General features: G+C 59.2%; 1 protein-coding gene across 1 annotated transcript in view; it reads left to right on the top strand.

The window, feature by feature from the left end:
* The window catches only part of Tnxb (tenascin XB), a 54,084-nt gene that overhangs the window by 21,660 nt on the left and 10,298 nt on the right, over positions 1-22,126 (top strand). The window contains 16 exon segments of the mRNA XM_087210303.1: positions 354-710; positions 1,232-1,528; positions 2,657-2,947; positions 3,212-3,523; positions 4,912-5,232; positions 5,584-5,907; positions 9,014-9,319; positions 10,541-10,840; positions 11,940-12,227; positions 12,350-12,658; positions 13,071-13,385; positions 13,500-13,817; positions 14,169-14,492; positions 18,600-18,896; positions 20,291-20,623; positions 20,975-21,298. Coding sequence (XP_087066429.1) covers positions 354-710; positions 1,232-1,528; positions 2,657-2,947; positions 3,212-3,523; positions 4,912-5,232; positions 5,584-5,907; positions 9,014-9,319; positions 10,541-10,840; positions 11,940-12,227; positions 12,350-12,658; positions 13,071-13,385; positions 13,500-13,817; positions 14,169-14,492; positions 18,600-18,896; positions 20,291-20,623; positions 20,975-21,298 — 5,016 coding nt within the window.

Genomic DNA, 22,126 nt, shown 5'->3' with positions numbered 1-22,126 from the left:
TCCCCAGGGCCCAGATGTCACCTGACTGGATGTTGCTCCCGGCCCAGCCCTCTTTGCTCTCCTGCCGCCCTCTGGCACCCTCCCTCTCTAACACCACGGCCCCCTCTCTTCCAGGCTTCTCACTGCACTAATGGAGGCCGGACCACCTGGGGAGGGGGTGGGGCTCTTGGGAGCCTTGTGGGCTTTGTTCACCTGTTCCCTGGCCCGGCCCGGGCTTTCTGCTCAGGATCTGGTGCATAGGGATGTTGGGACCAGGGGTGGTGGGACCAGGAGCAGAGAAGGGAGGAGCTCCCGGCTGGAGCCTCCTTTCCGGCTCTCACTCAACTGTTTCTCACCCTCCCTACCCCTCTCAGGGACCTCCCCCTTGGGAGCCACTGATGAGCCTCCTCCGGCTGGCCCCTCCACGACTCAAGGGGCAGAGGCCCCCCTGGTGCAGCGCCCCCAGGAGCTGGGGGAGCTGAGGGCGCTGGGCAGAGATGAGATGGGGCGCCTCCACGTGGCCTGGACTGCCCAGCCCGATACCTTTGACCACTTCCGGCTGCACCTGCAGGTGCCGGAGGGGTCCGGGGTGCACGAAGAGCTGCTCCCAGGAGATGTCCGCCAGGCTCTGGTGCCCCCACCCCCTCCTGGAGCCCCCTACCGGCTGCTACTTTATGGGATCCTTCCTGGCAACAAGCCCTCGGTTCCCATCGCCTACCGAGGCATCATGGGTACGTCCTCTGCTCACCTGAGCGGGTCCTGAGTTGGGGGAGGAGCTGGAGCCATCAGGACTTCAGAGCTGGGGACGCTGGTAGGACAGGGCCGGGCAACCGAGCCCCCACGCCCCCTCTTGGCCCTCTCTTGGGACCAGGGAGGTTGACTGTCACCCCAGTTCTAGGTCAAGCAGACCACTGAGAGGGAGGGAGGCAAGGGAGAGAACAGCTCTGGCGGCTGAGGAGTTTTCAGACCCCTTGAAGCCACAGTGTGGAGGCTCGGAACTCTCAGTCAGAACCTTGGGGACCCTGAAACTCCCCCAGGCCCTGATGTGCAAAGCAGCGAGGACCTTGAGAGCCGCTGGGGCACTGTCACAAGGGCCCCGTGCTGAGGGAGGGCTGGTCACAGACCCGAGGGGCAGGGGGACGGGGGCTTCCTGGGAGAGGCTGTCCAGGACAGAGGCGCTAGGCAGAGGAGAGGGGCAGGGAAAGGAGACAGGTGACGGCCGAGCCCACCATGATTTGCTCCCCACCCCCAGATGAGGAGGAGGAGGAGCCGAGGAGGCCCCCAGGCCCACCCCGCCTGGAGGAGCTGACGGTGACCACGGGCTTGAGCTCCGACTCGCTGCTCCTGCGCTGGACGGTCGCCGAGGGGGAGTTCGACTCCTTCGTGATCCAGTACAAGGACAAGGACGGGCCCCAGGTGGTCCCGGTGGAGGGGTCCCAGCGCTCAGCCCTGGTCACCGCCCTGGAGCCGGGCCGCAAGTACAAATTCGCCCTGTATGGGCTCGCAGGCAAGAAGAAGCACGGCCCCCTGGTGGCTGAAGCCAGGATCTGTGAGTGGCGCCCCTGCCCTCCCTGCCCTGAGGGAGCCTTCTTGGGCCTCGGGAGCTTGCTTGGGCCAGGGGTGGGGGCTCACGGTGAGCGGCGTGGACACACGGAGTGGCCCCTGGGGAGAGCGCGTTGCTGTGGCCTGTCTTTGCTCGAGCCGTGCTGAAGGGCCCCAGGAAGGGCTGGCGCGTTTGTGACCTCACCCCCAGCCCCATGCGGCGAGCATAGCTAGACCAGAATGGACGGCTGCACGGGCAAGGTGGCGGCCCGGCTGGGGGTGGGTGGTGAGGAATAGCAGAGCGAGGAGGCCCGGGCCAGCCCCAGCTTCCTGGCCGGACAGCCCTGCCCCGGGGTGGGGAGCAGGAGGGCCTTGGACGGACACCTCTGAGCACCCACACCCCGAGGAGCATGTGGCTCCGGGAGGGAGAGGTCACCCAGCAGTGGCGGGGCCTGGCCCCAGGGTCTGCTGCCACCCTGGTGGGTGCGGAGAGCAGACCTAGGCCTGAGGGCTGTGGCAGGAGCAGGGCCGGCAGATGGGAGCGGGGCAGGCCACAGGGAGATGGGGCCCTGGAGCCCTGGGGCACTGCTCAGAGCAGGACGGAGGCGCCCACAGGCGGCCCGAGAGGTGGCCGGGAGGGGGGCAGAAGAGGGCGAGGTGTCAGGAGGGGCTGCAGTCAGCCGTTGGGTCTGGGCAGAGTGATTCAGGGGTCCCGGTGGGAGGGTGACGGAGGGCCGGACATGGCCGGGAGGGAGGGCCCGGGCTAGGGTGGAGCAGCTTGGAGGAGGCCTGGAAGCAGGGAGGTCGGATGCTTCCCCTGGCTGTGGAGACGTGGAAGGGCCTGGCTGGGCACCCCGTCTCCGATCCCCTCCGCCTGGGTTGTGGGTAGAACCAGCGCTGCACTGCAGTGCTTTTGTGCCACTTAGGATTCACTCTTTCTTGTACCTGGGCAAAGCTCCTCCGCAGAGCATGCAGCATCGCAAGCAGAGTGCTGGCCAGATTTCAGTTCCTCTGCACCCCCTTGACCACATACGCTTGTGCAGTGAGCAGCCTGCACAACCTCACACTGCATCCCTCCGTGACAGATGAGTTCCTACTTCTCCTATGACCTCCTTTGTCTCTCTGTCTCTTCCAGTGCTGTGGAAGGAGCCCAGCCCAGAAACCCCACCCCGCCTGGGAAATCTGTGGGTAACAGACCCAACTGCAGACTCGTTGCGCGTCACCTGGACTGTTCCCGAGGGCCAGTTTGACTCCTTCATGATCCAGTACAGGGGCAGGGACGGGCGCCCCCAGGTGGTCCCTGTGGAGGGGCCGGAGCGCTCAGCCACGATCTCCTCGCTGGACCCTGACCACAAGTACAGATTCTCTCTGTTCGGGATTGCCCACAGGAAGCGGTACGGCCCCCTCACAGCCGACGGCACTACTGGTGAGTGGCCGCCCGGGCCCTGCTGTGACCTGCCACACGCCCTGCACACCTGTCTGCAGCCCAGGCCCAGCCCACTCCCAGCCTAGGGGCAGCCCCCGCCCACCCCGGGCTCCTGGCGTCCCATTCAGCTGCTCCCTGAGGCCGGTCACACCCTGGCTGTGCCAGGCGTCCCAGGAGCCCGTAGAGGATCCCCCTCTCCAGGAGCTGCCCACGAAGCCGGGTGCCCCTCGAAGGCAGGGCCTGGCTGAATCCTCCTGTTCACAGCCCCGGAGCGGAAGGAGGAGCCGCCTCCCGAGCCTCCCGAGCCTCCCGAGCAGCCCCTCCTGGGGGAGCTGGCGGTGACCAGCGTGACCCCGGACTCCTTGCGCCTGTCTTGGACGGTGGCCCGGGGCCCCTTCGACTCCTTTGTGGTGCAGTACAAGGATGCCCAGGGGCAGCCCCGGGCAGTGCAGGCTGGGGACAACGAGAATGAGCTCTTGGTCCCCGGCCTAGAGTCCAACCGGAAGTATAAAATGAACCTCTACGGGCTTCGTGGCAGGCAGCGTGTGGGGCCGGTGTCCGTCGTGGCCAAGACAGGTGAGTCAGAGCCGCAGGCCTCCCCTCCCCTGCTTGCAGGGCTCTGAGGAACCTGGCGCGGCTCCTGTGCCCTCAGCTCCTCTTCGGCAGAGCCTGGCCTGTGCTCCCTGCGCTCCTGTCCTCTGCCCAGGGACTCCTCTCCCTCTGATCTCTTTCTCGGCTCTTCCCCATCCTGGGAACAGGTTCCATGTTTCCTGTCCCATGCACCTGGATTCCCCTAACATGCACGCGCGCACACACACACACACACACACACACACACACACACACAAACGCACGCACACTTGCCCATGCACACAAACTGCAGGCCAGCGCCCCTGCAGAGTCCTCACCAGCCACTGTGTTCTGAGCTCCTGCCTGGCTCAGACCCGGCCCCTCCAAGCCTCCGCCACCTGCTCCCTCACCCTGGCTGCATCGCTGCTCTGTTCAGAGGTGGCAGCCCCAGGACAAGGCAGCACCCCCTCAGCATCCTCCCACATGGGGAAGACATCCACTTTCAGCCCCGCCCCATCAGGCACTCTGTCCACAGCCCAAGAGGCCCTGACAAGAGCGAGTGTGGACGGCTCTTAGGGGTGCGGGCTCTGGAGCCCTCCACCACTTACTGCTGGCCGCGCAGCACCCGCTTTCCCGTCCACAAGTGGGGTGACAGCAGTGGCCCCTTCGAAGAGCTGCTGGGATGACTAAGTCCATGCGTGGCCACCCGGGACCAGGGTCTGCCCACCTTGGCCGCTGCCCCTTCCCCTGCTCTCGCCTTCCTAGCAGCCTCTTTCGGCCCCTTCCCCCTGCGTCCCCCGGCCTGCTCCCTCCTTGCCCTCCTGTCCCTCATGGGGCACTCCTGGACCGAGGCTGGGCCACAGCCTCTCCGCCCCTGCCGGGCTCAGTGAATGGGAGCCATGATGCTGTTCATGCCGAGCCGGCAGGCAGCAGCGGGCCCTCAGGGTCAGGCTCCCAGAGCCCTGCCTCAGCCTTCCTTCCTCAGGGTCCTCCAGGGGTGCTGCCTGGGCTGCTTGGAGGCAGCACCTTCCGCCTCCCAGCCTGGTGAGCGTGGAGCCGCCAGCACCCGGGGAGGGGCACAGGGCAGACAGGGGCCTCCCTCCCCTCGCTTCTCTGAGGTCACGGCTGCCAGTGACACTGCGGAAGGGTCTCCGAGGGGTCCTCTCTTCTGGTGTCAGCCCTTCTCATGCACGGGGCAGACACCGTGGGAGCCCCCAGCGGGCAGGTCCAGTGCAGGGCTGGCCCCGCCTCTCCATTCATAGGTGACCCAGTGACAGACGCCAACAGCTGCTTGAGCCCCAGCCCTCAGGCGGGAGCTGTGTCTGCACGTGCGCCTTATTGGCCCAGTGGCGTCACCACAGCATCACCCTGAATGTCTGTTGCCCTGATCTCAGCCCCACAGGAGATGCCGGACCCCACAGAGCCCAGCACAGAGGCCCTGAAAACGCCCAGGGAGCCGCGCCTGGGGGAGCTGACCGTGACCGACACCACCCCGGACTCCCTGAGCCTCTCCTGGACGGTCCCCGAGGGACAGTTTGACCACTTCCTGGTCCAGTACAGGGACGGGGACGGGCAGCCCAAGGTGGTCCAGGTCCCAGGGCACAAGGACGAGGTCACCGTCTCGGGGCTGGAGCCCGATCACAAGTACAAGGTGACCCTGCACGGCTTCTACGGCGGCCAGCGCGTGGGCCCTGTGTCTGCTGTCGGGGTGACAGGTGAGGGGCTCGGAGTGACGCCGACTCTCGGGTCTTTGGCCCGAGCAGCGGTGGTGGCAGGGTCGGTGGTGGCCTCTGGGCCTGAGGCTGTGGCCCTGTGTCCCCCACGACCTCGGTCCCCAGGCAGGGAGGGGCGTCGGGGCCTTGGCTGCGCCAGTGTCCGCCTGGTGTCCACAGCGGCCCCATGAGCTCAGCCAGGCTGTCAATGGTCACCCAGGGGGACGCCCAGCCCAGGGGTGGCTTCTCTGAACTGACCCAGGCCCCCAGCGGGACCCACGGCCTCTCCCTCCTGGTCCCCGAGGCCCGAGGACGTCACCTGGGGACCCCTCACCCTCTGTCTCCCCTTCTCAGCCGCAGAGCAGGAGCCCCCCAGCCCCACAGAGCCCAGCACAGAGGCCCCGGAGCCCCCCGAGGAGCCGCTCCTGGGGGAGCTGACAGTGGCAGACGCGTCCCCAGACTCCCTGAGCCTCTCGTGGACGGTGGCCCGGGGCCGCTTCGACGCCTTCACCGTCCAGTACAAGGACGGGGCCGGGCGGCCGCAGGTGCTGCGCGTGGGGGGCGAGGCGAGGGCGGCCACCGTGCGGGGCCTGGACGCGGGGCGCAAATACAAGCTGAACCTGTACGGGCTGCACCAGGACGGGCGTGTGGGCCCGGTGTCCGCCGTGGCCCTGACCGGTGAGTAGGGCCTGGCGTCTGGCTCGTTTCCCTCCCCGGGCAGATCCCCACTTCCCTGTGGCCCGTGGCCCTCTTCTGCTCTCAGGGAGTCAGGAGACCTCGCCTGCTTGGGACTGGGGTGACAGCCCCCGTTTGTGATCGGCACCGGGTTTAAACTTCCCGAGCCTTTGTTTCCTGTGTGTAACAGGAGCGTGACGCCCACCTCATGGAACTGTTGTCAGGATTAAATGAGTTACCAGATTTAAAGCCTTAGGAGAGGGCCTGGGTCGGAGGAGAGCCTCTCTCAGGGCTTCCTGCTGGACCACTAGTTGTCCCCTCTGGGTCAGCAACTCGGTGGGTCAGAAGGGACGTCAGACATTGGCCTGTTCATCAGTGCGGCTCAAAACTTTCTTTAATGCTCATCCAGTGAGTGACTTCACAGCAAGGAACATCCTTTCTGCCCCTCTCGGCCACTTATGGGGCCCCCTCAGCCACCACAAGGGACACAGGCCTGTGCGCCTTCTCGGGGCTGCGTGGGCAGCAGTGCCCTGGGCCCCTCTTGCTGACAGGAGCTCGGTCACAGTGAGGAATAGTTCCTTTTCCCTTCAGTCACTGAAACAGAGACATACCTGTTTCAAAAACATTTGCTATAATGGGAAAAGATTAAAAACTTACAGGGGAAAGAAACAGATGTAGGGCCGGGGATGTAGCTCAGTGGTTTCGCCGCCTGCTGCGCAAGTGCAAGGACCCGAGTTCAATCCCTGGTACCAAAAAAAAAAAAAGAAAGGAAACAGATGGGTTTCCAGAACATGGTTTCTATACTTCCACAAAGCTCAACTTCAGTGACTTGGTTGGCTCTATTTCCAGAACCTTCTACCTCTAGTTTGTTTGGTTTTTTTCTTTTTTTGGTACTGGGGATCGAACTCGGGTCCTTGCGCCTTACCTCTAGTTTTTTTTCTTTGCCTCAGTCAGCACTGAGAAGAGGGAGACAGGAAAGCCACCCCGAGTCACCTTCTCAGGGCTGTAGGTAGCAGGGTGGAGGCTCATGCCAGGCCTGGAACATGCTGCCAGGGTCTCTCCTGGGATGACCTTTGGTCCGCCCTTGGCAGCCACAGTGGGCTTTGTGTAGCCCTGTCCCTGGTCTCCAGGGTAAGAATGGGCTGTCAGGTACTCACTGAAGTGGTGCAGCAAATGAAAATCCATAGTTTTGAAATTTTACAAACTAAGTTCCACCCCTGAATTCCCCCGTTCTTAGCTACCATCTCGAAAAACTTATATCCGCTCCTGGAACCCCAACTTCCTCATCTTCAAGATGGGAGCCAATCCGAGAGGTAGACGTAACCCGTCCTGTGGGTCTTGGCCCTCCCGACCTTTGCCGAGTCCCTCCTGTGGATCCATGCTCCCATGCCAAACGTTTTGAACATGTATCACGTGTCCTGGACAAAACGGAAGTGGCCCCGAGAAAGGAAGGAGCTGATTTCCACTCTCTGGGCATCGAGTGCTGAAGCAGCAGGGCGAGGGCCATGTCGTCGCTGGGAGAAAGAATGCGTGCTGCCAGTGAGCGGTGCTTCTGACCTGGAAAAGCACACTCTTACCTTCTCAGTGAGGCCAAGTCCTCAGCACTCAGGCTTGGTGGTGAGGCAGTTTCTCCCTTTGCGGAAGGAAATGCTGAGAGGGCAAAGCAAGCAGCATGGGTGCTGTGGGAGCAGATCAGGTTAGAAGGCAAAGGAAAGGCCAGGCCTAGGACCTATTCAGTAGGCCATGGCCACTCTGATGACACCTCAACCCCTGCAGCTAGCTCTGTCCCTTCCCTTCCCACGCAGACTCATTTTTTGTCTGCAGAGGCCTGATCATCAGCCAGTTTTGTTCTTTGTTTTTGGTACCGGAGATCGAACTCGGGTCCTTGTGCTTGCGCAGCAGGCAGCAAAACCACTGAGCTAAATCCCCGGCCCTCATCAGCCAGTTTTAAGCAGGTGTCACCTGTCTGGAATCTGTCCTTGCCCTCCCATGGAAGTCAGAGAAGCAAGCTCTTGGGAGACCCAGCCAGCCACCCCCTCTGCCATCTTACCTCTTGTACCTTCTGGTTCCACCGCTAGGGAAAGAAGTGCCTCCCTCCCACACTCAGCTCTCCCTGGCCAGCAGGGACCTGGCCCAGACCCGCAGGCCCCTCATGCACTTAATCACAAGCACCGGCTGAGGACCCACTGGGTGCTGGGCACTGGGACGCAGCAGTGAGCTAGGCAGTGCCCTTGCCTGGGAGCTCTTGTGCCAATGAGGGGAGGCAGGCAACAGAGTTACACCAGTGATGCCAGTGGTACCGAATGTGATGGGGAAAAGGACAGGGGAGAAAGCAAAGCCCACAGCTGGAATGGTGAGGGCCTCGGGAGAGGGCAGTGTCTGAGGAGGACCTGGGAGAGGTCAGAGGCCGCTGGGAAGAGCAAGTGCAGGGGTCAGCGGTGGGAAGGGCTCCGAGGGGGAGATGGCCTGGAGTGGAGTCGGAGGAGGGCAGGCAGTAGGGGACAGCGTCTGCCATTCCCCTGTGGGACCTCAGAGCCTGTCGTGAGAACCTGGCTCTTGCTCTGAGGGAGCAGGGAGCCACCGAGGCGCCAGGGTCCCTCTGGCTGCAGGCCCGGCAGACCATGGAGGTGGGGCTGAAGGAAGAGGTGGTGGGGGCTCTCGATAGCTCAGGAAGAGCTTGGAGGGAGCAGTGGGGGTGGGCAGAGGCCAGATCTTGGGGAAGCGACACAGGACTTGACTTAAGAGAGGACGCAGGGACGACTCCGCGGGTTTCGACCTAAGAGCTGGAAAAGCAAGGAGGTTATTTACCGGGCAGGGAGGCTGCGAAGGGCACAGGGATAGGGAAGCCCGGAGCTCGACCAGCGTTCCAGCGGGGAGGCCGGATGGATCAGCAGCCCGAGACACAGGTGGAATGTCAGGCTCTCCCTCAGGCTCTTGGTGGCAGGTGACGCCCTCCCCGCCAGGACAGCCCCAGACTCCGGCAGGGCCTCGGTGAGAGGTTGCCAGTCAGTGCACCTTTTCACCAACACCGCCAGGGGGCACACCAGTGAGCGGGCAGTTCTACCGAGGGAAAGGGCCCTCTCCTGACAGCCCCTCTCACCTGCCCCAGCCCCACAGCCAGAAGAGACCCCTCCAGCCACCGAGCCCCCCCTGGAGCCCCGCCTGGGGGAGCTGACCGTGACCGAGGTGACCCCCGACTCCGTGGGCCTGGCGTGGACGGTCCCCGAGGGCGAGTTTGACTCCTTCGTGGTCCAGTACAAGGACAGGGAGGGGCAGCCCCAGGAGGTACCTGTGGCCTCAGACCAGCTCCGGGTCACTGTCCCCACCTTGGAGCCTGGGAGAAGGTACCAGATGGACCTATATGGGCTCCGTGGCCAGCACCGCGTGGGGCCCCTGTCCGTGGTGGCTGAGACAGGTGAGTGGGGAAGCGGCCCCTCCCGGCCCCCTGACCCAGCCACCCTGCAGGCCTCTCTTCCCGCTCAGTCTGCTCCTCCTCGGGCTTCGTCCCTCGGCCCAGGCCCGGGCTCTCTTTCCTCCCTCTCCTCTGCCTCCCGTCGTCATCCACCACTTCCCTGCCCTACTGTTTCAACTCTGCGGTGACCTCCGTCCAGCTGCCGCCTTCCAGGCCCTTCCAGTCTCTTCCCAGAGGTCCCCTGCCCTGCCCAGGTCCTGTTCCTCGCCACCTGCTCTTTCTTCCCTCCAGGGGGTGGCCTTCTCCTTCGCTCCTGGCTCCTTCCCGACCCCCACAACTTCTTGGACATAAGTTTTCCATGATTTCTGTGTCAGAACGTCTGATGAAACCCCCGTTCCCTCTCAGAGCAATGATTTAAGATCTAGGAAATAAAGTGTGTAAGATTACAAAGGTCGCTGATTTTACCGATGCACAGTCAGCCCTCCATGTATATCCGCAGGCTTCACAGCCAGCTGTGGATCAGAAATACTTTTAAAAAGTTAGGTCTGTACTGAACAGATACAGATTTTAGGTCTTACCATACCCCCTAAGCAGTGCAGCATAGCAGCTATTTCTTCTGCATCGCATTGGTTTAGCTGCTGTGTAGACGATTTAGGGTGTGCAGGGTGTGCAGGGTCCTACGCAGATGCTGCATCACTTTATAGAAGGGGCTTGAGTAGCCTCAGATTTTAATGTCCACAGAAGGTTCTGGAATCACTCCCTGTAGATACAGAGGGATGGGTACAATTTTTAAAATATTTCTTAGAGGGCCAGGGATGTACCTCAGCAGTGCAGCGCCTGCCTGGCGAGCACGAGGCCCCGAGTTCGATTCCCAGTATCAAAAAATAAAGCAAAATAAAAATATTTCTTAGAAACTTGAATTCGAGATTTGGTGATAGCCTTGGTAGGATATTTAAGAAGCTACCGCCTTCAAAAGTAAGGGTAGGTGTAAAAGATACTGTGAGGTTTCCGGAGCGGCTCTAAGGCGCCGTGGGAACATCCCTGCTTCCGTGGTGGCCGTCACAGAGCCCGCTACGTCTGCGGTGGCCGACTGCTCCTTCGCTCGCCTCAGGGGGTGCTGGGCTGCACGGCTGAGGCTGGGAACAGACAGCTGCTCGCCAGCTGAGCTCCTGCCTGAGCTCTCCCTCAGAGACTCAGCCCCATGCTTTGTTTTCTGGGGCCCAGATCCGCTCCCGCCAGCCCCAGTCACTGAGCCCCCGCTGCAGCCCCGCCTGGGGGAGCTGACGGTGAGGGACGTGACCCCCGACTCCGTGGGCCTCCTGTGGACGGTCCCTGAGGGTGAATTCGACTCCTTCGTGGTCCAGTACAAAGACAAGGACGGACAGCCCCAGTTGGTGCCAGTGACTGCAGGCCAGCGGGAGGTCACCGTCCCCGGCCTGGAGTCCTCGCGAAAGTACAAGTTTCTGCTGTTCGGGATCCAGGACGGGAAACGACGCAGCCCAGTCTCTGTGGAGGCAAAAACAGGTGAAGCTGAGGCCCAGCCTTCTCTGCCCTGTTCCTGTCCTCTCATCTGCTTGGTTTGAGAAGCCGCCGTGCTGCCGGGCATGGTGGCACACACTTGTAAGCATTCCGGGAGGCTGAGGCAGGAGGATTGTGAACTCAAGCTGAGCCTGGACAACTTGACAACTTGGAGACCCTCTCCCAAAATACAGAGTTTAAAAGGCTGGGGATACAGTTCAGTGCAAAACCCTGGCTGGCTTTAACCCCCGGTGCCAGGAAAGAAAAGCCACACTGCTTGCTCTATTTCAAAGGAGGCCAGGAGGAGGACATTTCTTGACTGCTTTCCTGTTTTCTCATTTCTACTGTTGAGCAAGGAGGATGGACGGCTGGGGACTGGGGCTGCTGGGCCAGAGTGAAGGAGGCCAAGGAGCTCCTCCTGCCTCCCTGGGCTGTGGGTCCGAGGCCTCTGAGTGTTTTGCCCTCTCCCTGAACTCCCACCCCTCTGACCTGCATCTGCCTCCCGTGAGGCTCCGCTTCCTCCGTTGCCCTCCAGGAGCCTCAGGAACTGGGAGCCAGGGGAGCCCAGTCTAGCTGTAGCAGCTTTTGGGGCTTGGCCCAGGCCCTGGGGCTTCCAGTTGCCAGAAACCTCTCATGACGGTGCCGTCAGTGCCTCCGCTGTCCTGGAAGGCAGCCAGCCCACTCCTTCCCAGCTCCGGGCCGCTCCTACGGCAGACGGGCCTGGGAGCCTCGGCCCCCACCGAGCTGGTGCAGAGGCCACCTGCTGCCAGCCCCTCCAGAGCCAGCGCCCCTCTGGTGTGCTCTGGGGCCGGGGGTCACACAGAGTGGGCTCCAGGGCACAGGGAATGGAGGGGACTTGGCCCCTGACAGGTGGGAAGAGAAGGGGCAGGGAGGGTGGGGGCCTCTTTTCCCAGGGGTGACTCGGGCAGAAGACCCCTCCGCAGCAGGGGCGCGGAGCAGTTTGAGAGGGCCACAAGGACGGGAGCGCAATGGAAAATTTGGGAAGCACTGGCCACTTGGGCGTTTGGGGTTTTTCCAACCCTAGCAGGAGGCAGTGAAAAAAAAAATTGGAAAAAAATGAACAGGAACTTCTCCTCTCTGTCAGCCCTCCGAGGGGACCCCAGCCCCGAGGCTCCACCCCGCCTCGGGGAGCTGTGGGTGACGGACCCCACCCCGGATTCCCTGCGCCTCTCCTGGACCGTCCCCGAGGGCCGCTTCGACTCCTTCGTGGTCCAGTTCAAGAGCAAGGACGGGCCCCAGGCAGTGCCCGTGGAGGGCCACGTGCGCTCGGTCACCGTGTCCCCTCTGGACGCCGGCCGCAAGTACAGATTCCTCCTCTACGGCCTCCTGGGCCGGAAGCGCCTCGGGCCCCTGGCAGCGGACGGTGCCACGGGTGAGGGTCCACCGGGCGGCGCTTGTGGAGCTGTCTGTCCCGCTGCTGGCTCCCCACACCCCACTCCATGCCTCCCTGCCCTGGCCTCCCAGAAACCCCAGTCCTTTCTCCCCTATCCCCAGAGCCCCTGAGTGCCATGGACCCGCCTAGGGAACAGCGTCCCCCGAAGCCCCAGCTCGGGGAGGAGCTGCAGGTGACCGGAGTGACCCCCGACTCCGTGGGGCTCGCGTGGACGGTCCCCCAGGGCCAGTTCGACTCCTTCGTGGTGCAGTACAGGGACAGCGCCGGGCAGCCCCGCGTGGTCCCCGTGGATGGCAGCCTCAGGGAGGTCCGCATCTTGGGCCTGGACCCCGCACGCAGGTACAAGCTGCTGCTCTACGGGCTGCTCCACAGCAAGCGCGTGGGTCCCCTCTCTGCCATCGCCATGACTGGTGAGTGCCACTGTGGCCTGGACACCGGGCCCCTTCTCGCCTGGCTATCTGTCATCTCAGTGTCATTTGGGGGAAGGGACACACTTGACTGAGGCATAATTTACACCCAGTACCAATGACTGTGGGTAAACGTCCGAGAGAAAACACAGTTGCCACAAGGGAGACAAAACCATTGCCGTGGACCCACAAGGTTTCCCTGTGCTCCTTTGCACCCAGTTCCCCAACCCCAGCCCCGCACAACCACCCAGCTGCTTTTGGCTTTGCCTCTTTTGCACCTCGTTAACACAGTCGCGGGATACACCGCATTTGCTGTGTGGACCCTTACACTTTGCATGATGCTTTCAAGTGTCCCCGCCCCCAGCATTGGTTGAGACGCACAGCAGTCACCATCACTTCCTGTCTCTTGAGCCAGCCCCAGGGGAGGACACTGAAGCCGAGCCAGAGGCCCCGGGCCCCGTGCCCACCGAGCCTCGCCTAGGGGAGCTGACGGTGGAGGAGGCCACGCCGCACAGCCTGCGTCTTTCCTGGGAGGTGGCAGAGGGAGAACTTGATGCCTTTGAGGTCCAGTACACAGACAGAGATGGGCAACCCCACGTGGTCAACATAGAGGGTCACCAGCAGGACGTCACCCTCGCTGGCCTGGAGTCCGAACACAGATACCTGGTGACCCTGTACGGTTTCCATGACGGGCAGCGTGTGGGTCCAGTCCACATCGAGGCCCTGACTCGTGAGTGAGAGGAACTCAGCCACTCTGCTTCCTGCCACATGGCTGGGAGAGCCCGGAGGACGGTGGGTGCCATGGACACAGCCGCCCCTCAGGCCCTTCTCTTTCCGTGTTCAGTGCAACAGGAGGAGGAGGAGCCCAGAGAGCCCCCCACCACCCCCGAGCCTGCCCCAAAGCCACGCCTGGGGGAGCTGACCGTGACCGACACCACCCCGGACTCCCTGAGCCTCTCCTGGACGGTCCCCGAGGGACAGTTTGACCACTTCCTGGTCCAGTACAGGGACGGGGACGGGCAGCCCAAAGTGGTCCAGGTCCCAGGGCACGAGGACGAGGTCACCGTCTCGGGGCTGGAGCCCGATCACAAGTACAAGGTGACCCTGCACGGCTTCTACGGCGGCCAGCGCGTGGGCCCCGTGTCTGCTGTCGGGGTGACAGGTGAGGGGCTCGGAGTGACGCCGACTCTCGGGTCTTTGGCCCGAGCAGCGGTGGTGGCAGGGTCGGTGGTGGCCTCTGGGCCTGAGGCTGTGGCCCTGTGTCCCCCACGACCTCGGTCCCCAGGCAGGGAGGGGCGTCGGGGCCTTGGCTGTGCCAGTGTCCGCCTGGTGTCCACAGCGGCCCCATGAGCTCAGCCAGGCTGTCAGCAGTCACCCAGGGGGACGCCCAGCCCAGGGGTGGCTTCTCTGAACTGACCCAGGCCCCCAGCGGGACCCACGGCCTCTCCCTCCTGGTCCCTGAGGCCCGAGGACGTCACCTGGGGACCCCTCACCCTCTGTCTCCCCTTCTCAGCCACAGAGCAGGAGCCCCCCAGCCCCACAGAGCCCAGCACAGAGGCCCCGGAGCCCCCCGAGGAGCCGCTCCTGGGGGAGCTGACAGTGGCAGACGTGGCCCCAGACTCCCTGAGCCTCTCGTGGACGGTGGCCCAGGGCCGCTTCGACGCCTTCACCGTCCAGTACAAGGACGGGGCCGGGCGGCCGCAGGTGCTGCGCGTGGGGGCCGAGGCGAGGGCGGCCACCGTGCGGGGCCTGGACGCGGGGCGCAAATACAAGCTGAACCTGTACGGGCTGCACCAGGATGGGCGCACGGGCCCGGTGTCCGTCATGGCCATGACAGGTGAGTGAGGGTAAAGGCCAGCTAGCTTGGGTTTCCGGGAAGTGGGGCCTGCAGTGTTCCTTCTGCTGGTGACTCAGGACCCCAAAGCACCCCCCCCCCGCCTGCTCCCATCCTCAGGACAGGTGTGATTGGGGGCAGGGTGAGTGCCAGGCCCCCTGGAACTCTAAGGCACTAACTTGCTGCCTGGTTTGTAACTCTGCTCTCCCCATGTGTTAGTTATTTTCTCATTGCTGAGACAAAATACCTGACACCCAGAGTTAGAGAGGGAAGGGTTTATTTAGCTTACACTTCATAGTGTTTTCAGTCCATAATTTGCTAGCTCCAAGGCAGGGACAGCAAACAGGCATTGCAGAGGAGAAACAACGTGGTGCACACAAGGTAGCAAAGGCAAAAAGGGGCCAGCAGTTCATGGTGGTGGAAGACCACAAAAGCAGTAAAAGTCTCTCTTTTTTTTTAATCTTGGTACCAGGGATGGAACTCATGACCTTGTACTTGCCAACCAGGTGTACAAGACACTCTTAACAGTGTCTTTCCACTCCCTTTATCCTATTCAGACTACCAGGATTAGTAGTAGTTTAGTGATCACACCCTCTTTGTCTTAGCATCACACATTCCAGATTTAGCTACCTTTGAAAACGATTCATGAGGCCTTGGGGGGCCATCTAGACACAAGCCACAGCATTCCATCCCTGGCCCCACAAAGACTCATGCACATCCCTGTGTGGAAAGGCATGGAGTCCGCCTCTAAGAGTTGCCAAAGGCCTAACAGTTTCAGCACTGCTGAAAAGTCCAGGTCCCAAGTCTCCTCTGAGACTCAAGGCAAACTCTCAGCTGCAAGTCCCTGTACAAATGAAAAGAAAGTTAAACACTTCCAACATTCAGTGCACAAGATAGACATTACCCTTCCAAAAGTTACAATAGGGGGATACAAAGAAATGGGACCAAGGCAAGTCCAAAATCCAGCAGGGCAAACATTAAATCACGCAGTTCCACTTCCAGCATCCAAGACAATATGGCAAATTGTGAACTCCAAAGGCTTGTGTGACTCTGCCTGTACAGCACTGCAGATGGTTGTAACTCCCACAGCTTCTCTCGTGTGCCAGTTCTGCTCCCTGCTTGCAGCTTTACTCAGACGATCCATGCTCTTGGCTTCTCCAAATTTATGGGGTCTCCACTGCACCTTCGGCTTCACGCAGCTTCACACTCTGCCCTCTCAGGGGCACACTGCCTGCCTCCCAGGCCTTCCTCTGAAATCTGAGTGAAAGCCTTCCTGACCTTCAACTCTTGCATTGTGCATGCACCTAAAACCAGCACCATATGGATGATACCAACGTCTGCTGCCAGCTGGAGCAGTAGTCAGTCTTCCTTCTCTCTTGGCTGTAGACGTCAAGTGCCTGTTTGCTGAATGCACTGAACCAAATCCCAAGGAACAAATTCTCTAGGCCACCACCATCCTGGAACCTGGTGCTCTGGGGCTTTTTTCTCAAAGCAAAGTCTTTCACCTTTATAACTCTGAGGCTGCAAAGGGTGGAGTTCTGCTGCTTCCTGTGATGCCCTCAGGCCATCTTTTCTATTCTTCTGTTCCTTCTCAGCAATCTAGATCTCTTCTGCTCTATCTTTGCAGTCCACAGCTTTATTGGGGCTTCTTTTCTGGCCAAATTCAAAACATTTTACATCATTCTTCTGGGCTCTGTGTTCTTGATTCTTAACATAAATCTAGATAGAAGCCCCCAATAGTATCCATGCCACCCCCTCAACATTAGACTGCCTTGAAATTTCTTCTGCGAGATTAGTCTGCCACTATTAATCTCAGTCTCAGGCAAAGTCTCTAGACATGAGCAAAATGCAGACAAACTTTCTGCTAAGCCATAACACACATGGTCTGGAGTCCAACAGCCAATGCAGTCCTCCTTCCCAGCAGAAACCTCCTGAGCCTGGTCTTTACCAGCTTTCTGGTCTTCTGAGCTCTGACAAGAATCCCCCATACAGAACAGCCTAAGACATTCCAGCTCTGCTTCTATAGCCAGCATCTCCAAATCTTTCCTAACTCTTCCCCTTCCCAGAAGCCAGTTCCAAAGGCTCTTACATGGCCAGGTAATGTCACAGCAACAACCCCACTTCTGGCACCAAATTTCTGTGTTATTTTTCTCTAGTTGCTGAGACAAAATACCTGACACCCAAAGTTAGAGAGGAAAGGGTTTATTTGGCTTACAGTTCATAGAGATTTCAGTTCATAATCGGCTGGCTCCAAGGCAGTGATAGCAAACAGGCATTGCAGAGGAGAAACAACATGGTGCACACAAGGTAGCAAAGGCAACAAGGGGGCCAACAAGGGGGACAGAAGACGACAAAAGCAACAAGAGACTCTAACAGTGTCTTTCCAGTCCCTTTATCCTATTCAGATTACCGGGATTAGGATGGTGCAAAGCCAATCACTCACATGTAGTGGTTTAGTGGTCACACCCGCTCAGTAATAGCATCACACGTTCCAGATTTAGCTACCTTCAAAAAAGACTCCAGAAGGCTGTAGGGGGACAACTAGACACAAGCCACCCCAGAAACGAAAGACAATTATTTTTGTGGAATTTGGACAGAATCCATAAATTTTTTTGGTACCAGGGATTGCATTAAGGACCTTGCGTTTGCCAGGTAGGTGGGGCGCCACTGAGCTAAATCCCCAGCCAGATCCATAAGATATCAAGTGATTCCGTCAACACAAATTTGTCAAAATTCAAATGAATACACAGAGAAAAAATAATGACCTTCCTCCAAGTGTCATATCTTGTCCAGCCTGGCTCGCCCTGGTCCACCTGCTCCACTGCCTCCTCCTCCAGAGGTGCTCACTGTTAAAAGCTATATTGCTGTGTAGTCCATGCGCCATAAAATTGGCCTATTTTATTTTATTTATTTATTTATTTTGGTACTGGGGATCAAACTCAGGTCCTTGCGCTTGCGAGGCAGGCAGCGGAACCACTGAGCTAAATCCCCGGCCCAAAATTGGCCTATTTTAGTGCAAAATTTATTTACTGTACATACCTAGTATACAACCATCAGCACAATCTAATTTTAAAACTTTTCTATCTCCCCATAAAGAAGCCACAAGTCTAGATCCATCCCTATCCCCAGCCCTATTCCCCTGATAATCTACTTTCTGTCTTGGTAAATTCCCTCTTTCTGGATGTTTCATATAAATGGAATCATCCAATTCATCTTCTTTTGTGTCTGGCCTCTTTGAGCACAGTGATTTTGAGATTTGTCCATGTGGTAGCCTGGAGCAGTATTTCATTGTTTTTATTGCCAGATAGTATCCATTATATGGTTATATCACTGGAGTATTTTAAAACTTGTCAGGCACAGTGGTGCACACCTGTCATCCCAGTACTCAGCAGGCTGAGGCAGGAGGATCACCACGAGTGCAAAGCCAGCCTGGGCTACACAGTGAGTTCAAGGCCAGACTGAACTACAAAGTGTGACCTTGTCTCAAAAAACCAAAAATAAATAAAACTAATCCCAGACACACTATACTTTCATGAATAAGTATTTAAATATATCTTTTTTTAAAAAACTATTTTTGGAGTTTTTTTTTTTAAACTACTATGCTTTAAAAACTGAACATTTTTTCCTGTCATCAAGTAGCCAGAGTGCCATAGTCTCCTGATGTCTCACAGTTGTTTTGCATTGTGTTGCTGGAATTACCTCTGAATGATTTACAAGATGTTCTATAGGGCCGGGGATTTAGCTCAGTGGTTCTGCCACCTGCCTCACAAGCGGAAGGACCCGAGTTCAATCCCCGGTACCAAAAAAAAAAAAAAAAAAAAGCCAAGATGTTTTATAATTGAGGAAGTTGGAATTTTAAATAAGGTGGTCAGGGAAGCCCCCCAAAAGATGATGATATTTGACTGAAGACTTATAGGAAATCCGTGCAGACCCAGGGGGCGGGGGCGGGAGTGGCACTGGGAGAAGGGTCAGGCGAAGGCCCTGGGCTTGGAGGAGCCTGGAGGAGCCTGGCATTGGTGGTCATGAGACTTGGACCCTAAGTTAGGCCCTGCACCGGCCCACCTTCTGCCCTGAATCCAAGAGAACTGGAGTCTGTGTCTCTCTTCCCAGCCCCTGTGGAAGTACCTCCTGATGTCCCTCTTCCAAAGCCACGCCTGGGGGAGCTGACCGTGACCGACGCCACCCCCGACTCCCTGAGCCTCTCCTGGACGGTCCCCGAGGGACAGTTTGACCACTTCCTGGTCCAGTACAGGGACGGGGACGGGCAGCCCAAGGTGGTCCAGGTCCCGGGGCACGAGGACGAGGTCACCGTCTCGGGGCTGGAGCCCGATCACAAGTACAAGGTGACCCTGCACGGCTTCTACGGCGGCCAGCGCGTGGGCCCTGTGTCTGCTGTCGGGGTGACAGGTGAGTGGCCAGGAGGATACCGGGCCTTGGGCCTGGCTGGACACAGCTCCCCTTTTACTGTCAGTATTCAGTCCCTCCGTCCCAGAGCCTTCTGGGCTCTCAGAACGGTTCCGCTTGTGTCTTCACACCCAGCCTCTGTGTCCCGCTCAGCCTCTTGTTCGTGGGCACGTTCGGGCCTCGGCGGGCTGGGAAAGAGCACGGGCTCGGGCACCCCGGGTGTGCAGCTCAGCCTGTCTGACCTGCGTATGGCTCTCTGTGAAGCAGTAACCACATCCGCCTTCGAGGGTGGCTCCAGTGAGGCAGCGCTCACAGGCAAGGAAAGAAAAGAACACCGCATCCTGAACACTCCTCAGGGCAAATTCTCATAATTACGGATTTCGTAGGAAAATCACATGTGTTCCTCAGGCTCCCAGACTGGTGCCTGCTGAGCCCAACCAGCACTGGGGGGAGCCAGGGCGAGAGTTCATGTCAGTCCCATCACGAGTCAGCCAGCCGTCTCCCTTCGGAGCTCCTGGGACGGCCTGAGGACCCTTAGACTCTGACACTGCCCCCAGCTTATGGCCCTTTCCAGCCAGAGCAGATCCAGGAAACTTCGTGATTTTGTATTCAACTGTAGGGCAAAGTAAAACACTGCAGACCAAAGAAAACCCCAGAGAAGTGGGTGAAAGCAAAGCACACCATTTCCCAGAGGTGGGAAGGGCTCAGTAGGTGGGGTCTCTGCTCTAGATTAGGGGTCCCTGAGCCGGGGAACTGTGCGACCAGAAGGAGGATCTCAGTCCCCTTCTCCCTTTACCTCGGTGGTGAAGTCACAATTGGGTTCTAAAAATACGCAGGAACTCCTGGGCATGGTAGCACATTGTCTCAAAACAAAACAAAACAAATGCTCAGAAAAGCATTCTGAACCAGGGGGAGTTTTTGTTTTGTTTTGTTTTTGAGGCAAGCGCTTGCTATGTGGTTCAGGCTGGCCTTGAACTCACCATTTAGCCCAGGCTGGCCTTGAACTTGTGGCAATCCTCCTGCCTTAGCCTCCCTAGTGCTGGAATGACAGGTGTGTGCCACTACACCAGGCCTGAATCCAGGGATATAAAGGACAACACTGTTAAGTAGGATTCCCAAACCCACAAGGGTGTCCCTTGCACTAAGTCCCCTGCTTGGCTGTTGTTAGTGTTGTGTCCGTCAAACTAAACAGATGCATTTGGCAGCTTGTACAGAGAAATTGCAGGGTCCCACCGGCCATGCTGGCTTTGCCACCATTGTGTGCTCTGCCCTGGTGATGCAGCATTCAAGCCAGGGGCCCATGGGGACCCCATGTGTCCAAGAGAAATCCCAGACACCTGTCCCTCAGCAGGGACCTGGCCAGACACAGCCAGCTGGTGTCTTTTCTCCTGACCTAGATCCAGAGAGAAGCGAAACAATGACCACAACGCAGACAGAGCCCCCCACCACCACCCCCGAGCCTGCCCCAAAGCCGCGCCTGGGGGAGCTGACCGTGACCGATGCCACCCCAGACTCCCTGAGCCTCTCCTGGACGGTCCCCGAGGGACAGTTTGACCACTTCCTGGTCCAGTACAGGGACGGGGACGGGCAGCCCAAGGTGGTCCAGGTCCCAGGGCACGAGGACGAGGTCACCGTCTCGGGGCTGGAGCCCGATCACAAGTACAAGGTGACCCTGCACGGCTTCTACGGCGGCCAGCGCGTGGGCCCCGTGTCTGCTGTCGGGGTGACAGGTGAGGGGCTCGGAGTGACGCCGACTCTCGGGTCTTTGGCCCGAGCAGCGGTGGTGGCAGGGTCGGTGGTGGCCTCTGGGCCTGAGGCTGTGGCCCTGTGTCCCCCACGACCTCGGTCCCCAGGCAGGGAGGGGCGTCGGGGCCTTGGCTGCGCCAGTGTCCGCCTGGTGTCCACAGCGGCCCCATGAGCTCAGCCAGGCTGTCAATGGTCACCCAGGGGGACGCCCAGCCCAGGGGTGGCTTCTCTGAACTGACCCAGGCCCCCAGCGGGACCCACGGCCTCTCCCTCCTGGTCCCCGAGGTCCGAGGACGTCACCTGGGGACCCCTCACCCTCTGTCTCCCCTTCTCAGCCACAGAGCAGGAGCCCCCCAGCCCCACAGAGCCCAGCACAGAGGCCCCGGAGCCCCCCGAGGAGCCGCTCCTGGGGGAGCTGACAGTGGCAGACGCGTCCCCAGACTCCCTGAGCCTCTCGTGGACGGTGGCCCGGGGCCGCTTCGACGCCTTCACCGTCCAGTACAAGGACGGGGCCGGGCGGCCGCAGGTGCTGCGCGTGGGGGGCGAGGCGAGGGCGGCCACCGTGCGGGGCCTGGACGCGGGGCGCAAATACAAGCTGAACCTGTACGGGCTGCACCAGGACGGGCGCGCAGGCCCGGTGTCCGCCATGGCCCTGACTGGTGAGTAGGACCTGGGCCTTCAGGTGTTTCTTCCTTTTCTAATGGGTTCCTGGTTCATGCTGTGTACTCAGCAGCTCTGGCTCCCTATCTGCGTTCTCCTTCCTAAGCCCTTGGCCATGGCTCGTGCGTACCGAGTGCTTGGTCTTTTCCTATCTGCATCCTCTTTTTTCGGTGCACAGTGACCCCTCAGCTACTGTCCACCTCCGAAAAACACATCTAATCCAAGCCCAGCTGCACCCACCTGCGATATTCCTTTCTTTCCTTGTTAATGAAGGGATTCTTTGTTACACAACCACAAACACACGTGCACACAAAAGAAAAACCCTACATCACAGCAAACTGGGGTGACTGAATCACACAGGCAGTATCCTTAAAATGAGCTATTTATTATACTGCCATTGAAAATGTTTTAACATAAAACAATAACTTTATAATATTCCATTGGAAAAAAACAGCCCAAAATTTTTCCAAGGGTGCTAATCACAACCATTTGAAAAAGACACGGGAATAAGCACATCCCACGGACGGGTGGTTAGCATAGAGTGTTCCAGCTTGGGTTTTTTTTTTTTTTTTCTATTTTGTTCTCTTCTGCATTGTCCAAATTTTGTTAAATGGCAAGCATTTATTTTTTTCTCCAAGTATTTCTTTTATAATCAGAGAAAAACACAATATCTCCTCCCTCCCGTCCATCCATCCCCTTCCTCCGATCACTTTTGCAACTTCCTTTTCTGATTGTGAAGTTAAATCCACTGGGCCCTAGGAAAAGAGGGAACAAACCACAAGGCACGGAAATCGAAATCGGACGCACGCACGCAGTCAGGCCCTTGT

This window comes from Heterocephalus glaber, unplaced genomic scaffold, assembly GCF_053883595.1.
Source record: "Heterocephalus glaber isolate CG9 unplaced genomic scaffold, H.glaber_assembly_v1.0 deba00001141, whole genome shotgun sequence".
In the NCBI taxonomy this organism is placed as follows: Eukaryota; Metazoa; Chordata; class Mammalia; order Rodentia; family Bathyergidae; genus Heterocephalus; species Heterocephalus glaber.
The sequence above is the reverse complement of the archived record's forward strand: the minus strand, read 5'-3'. Positions and strand labels throughout refer to the sequence as shown.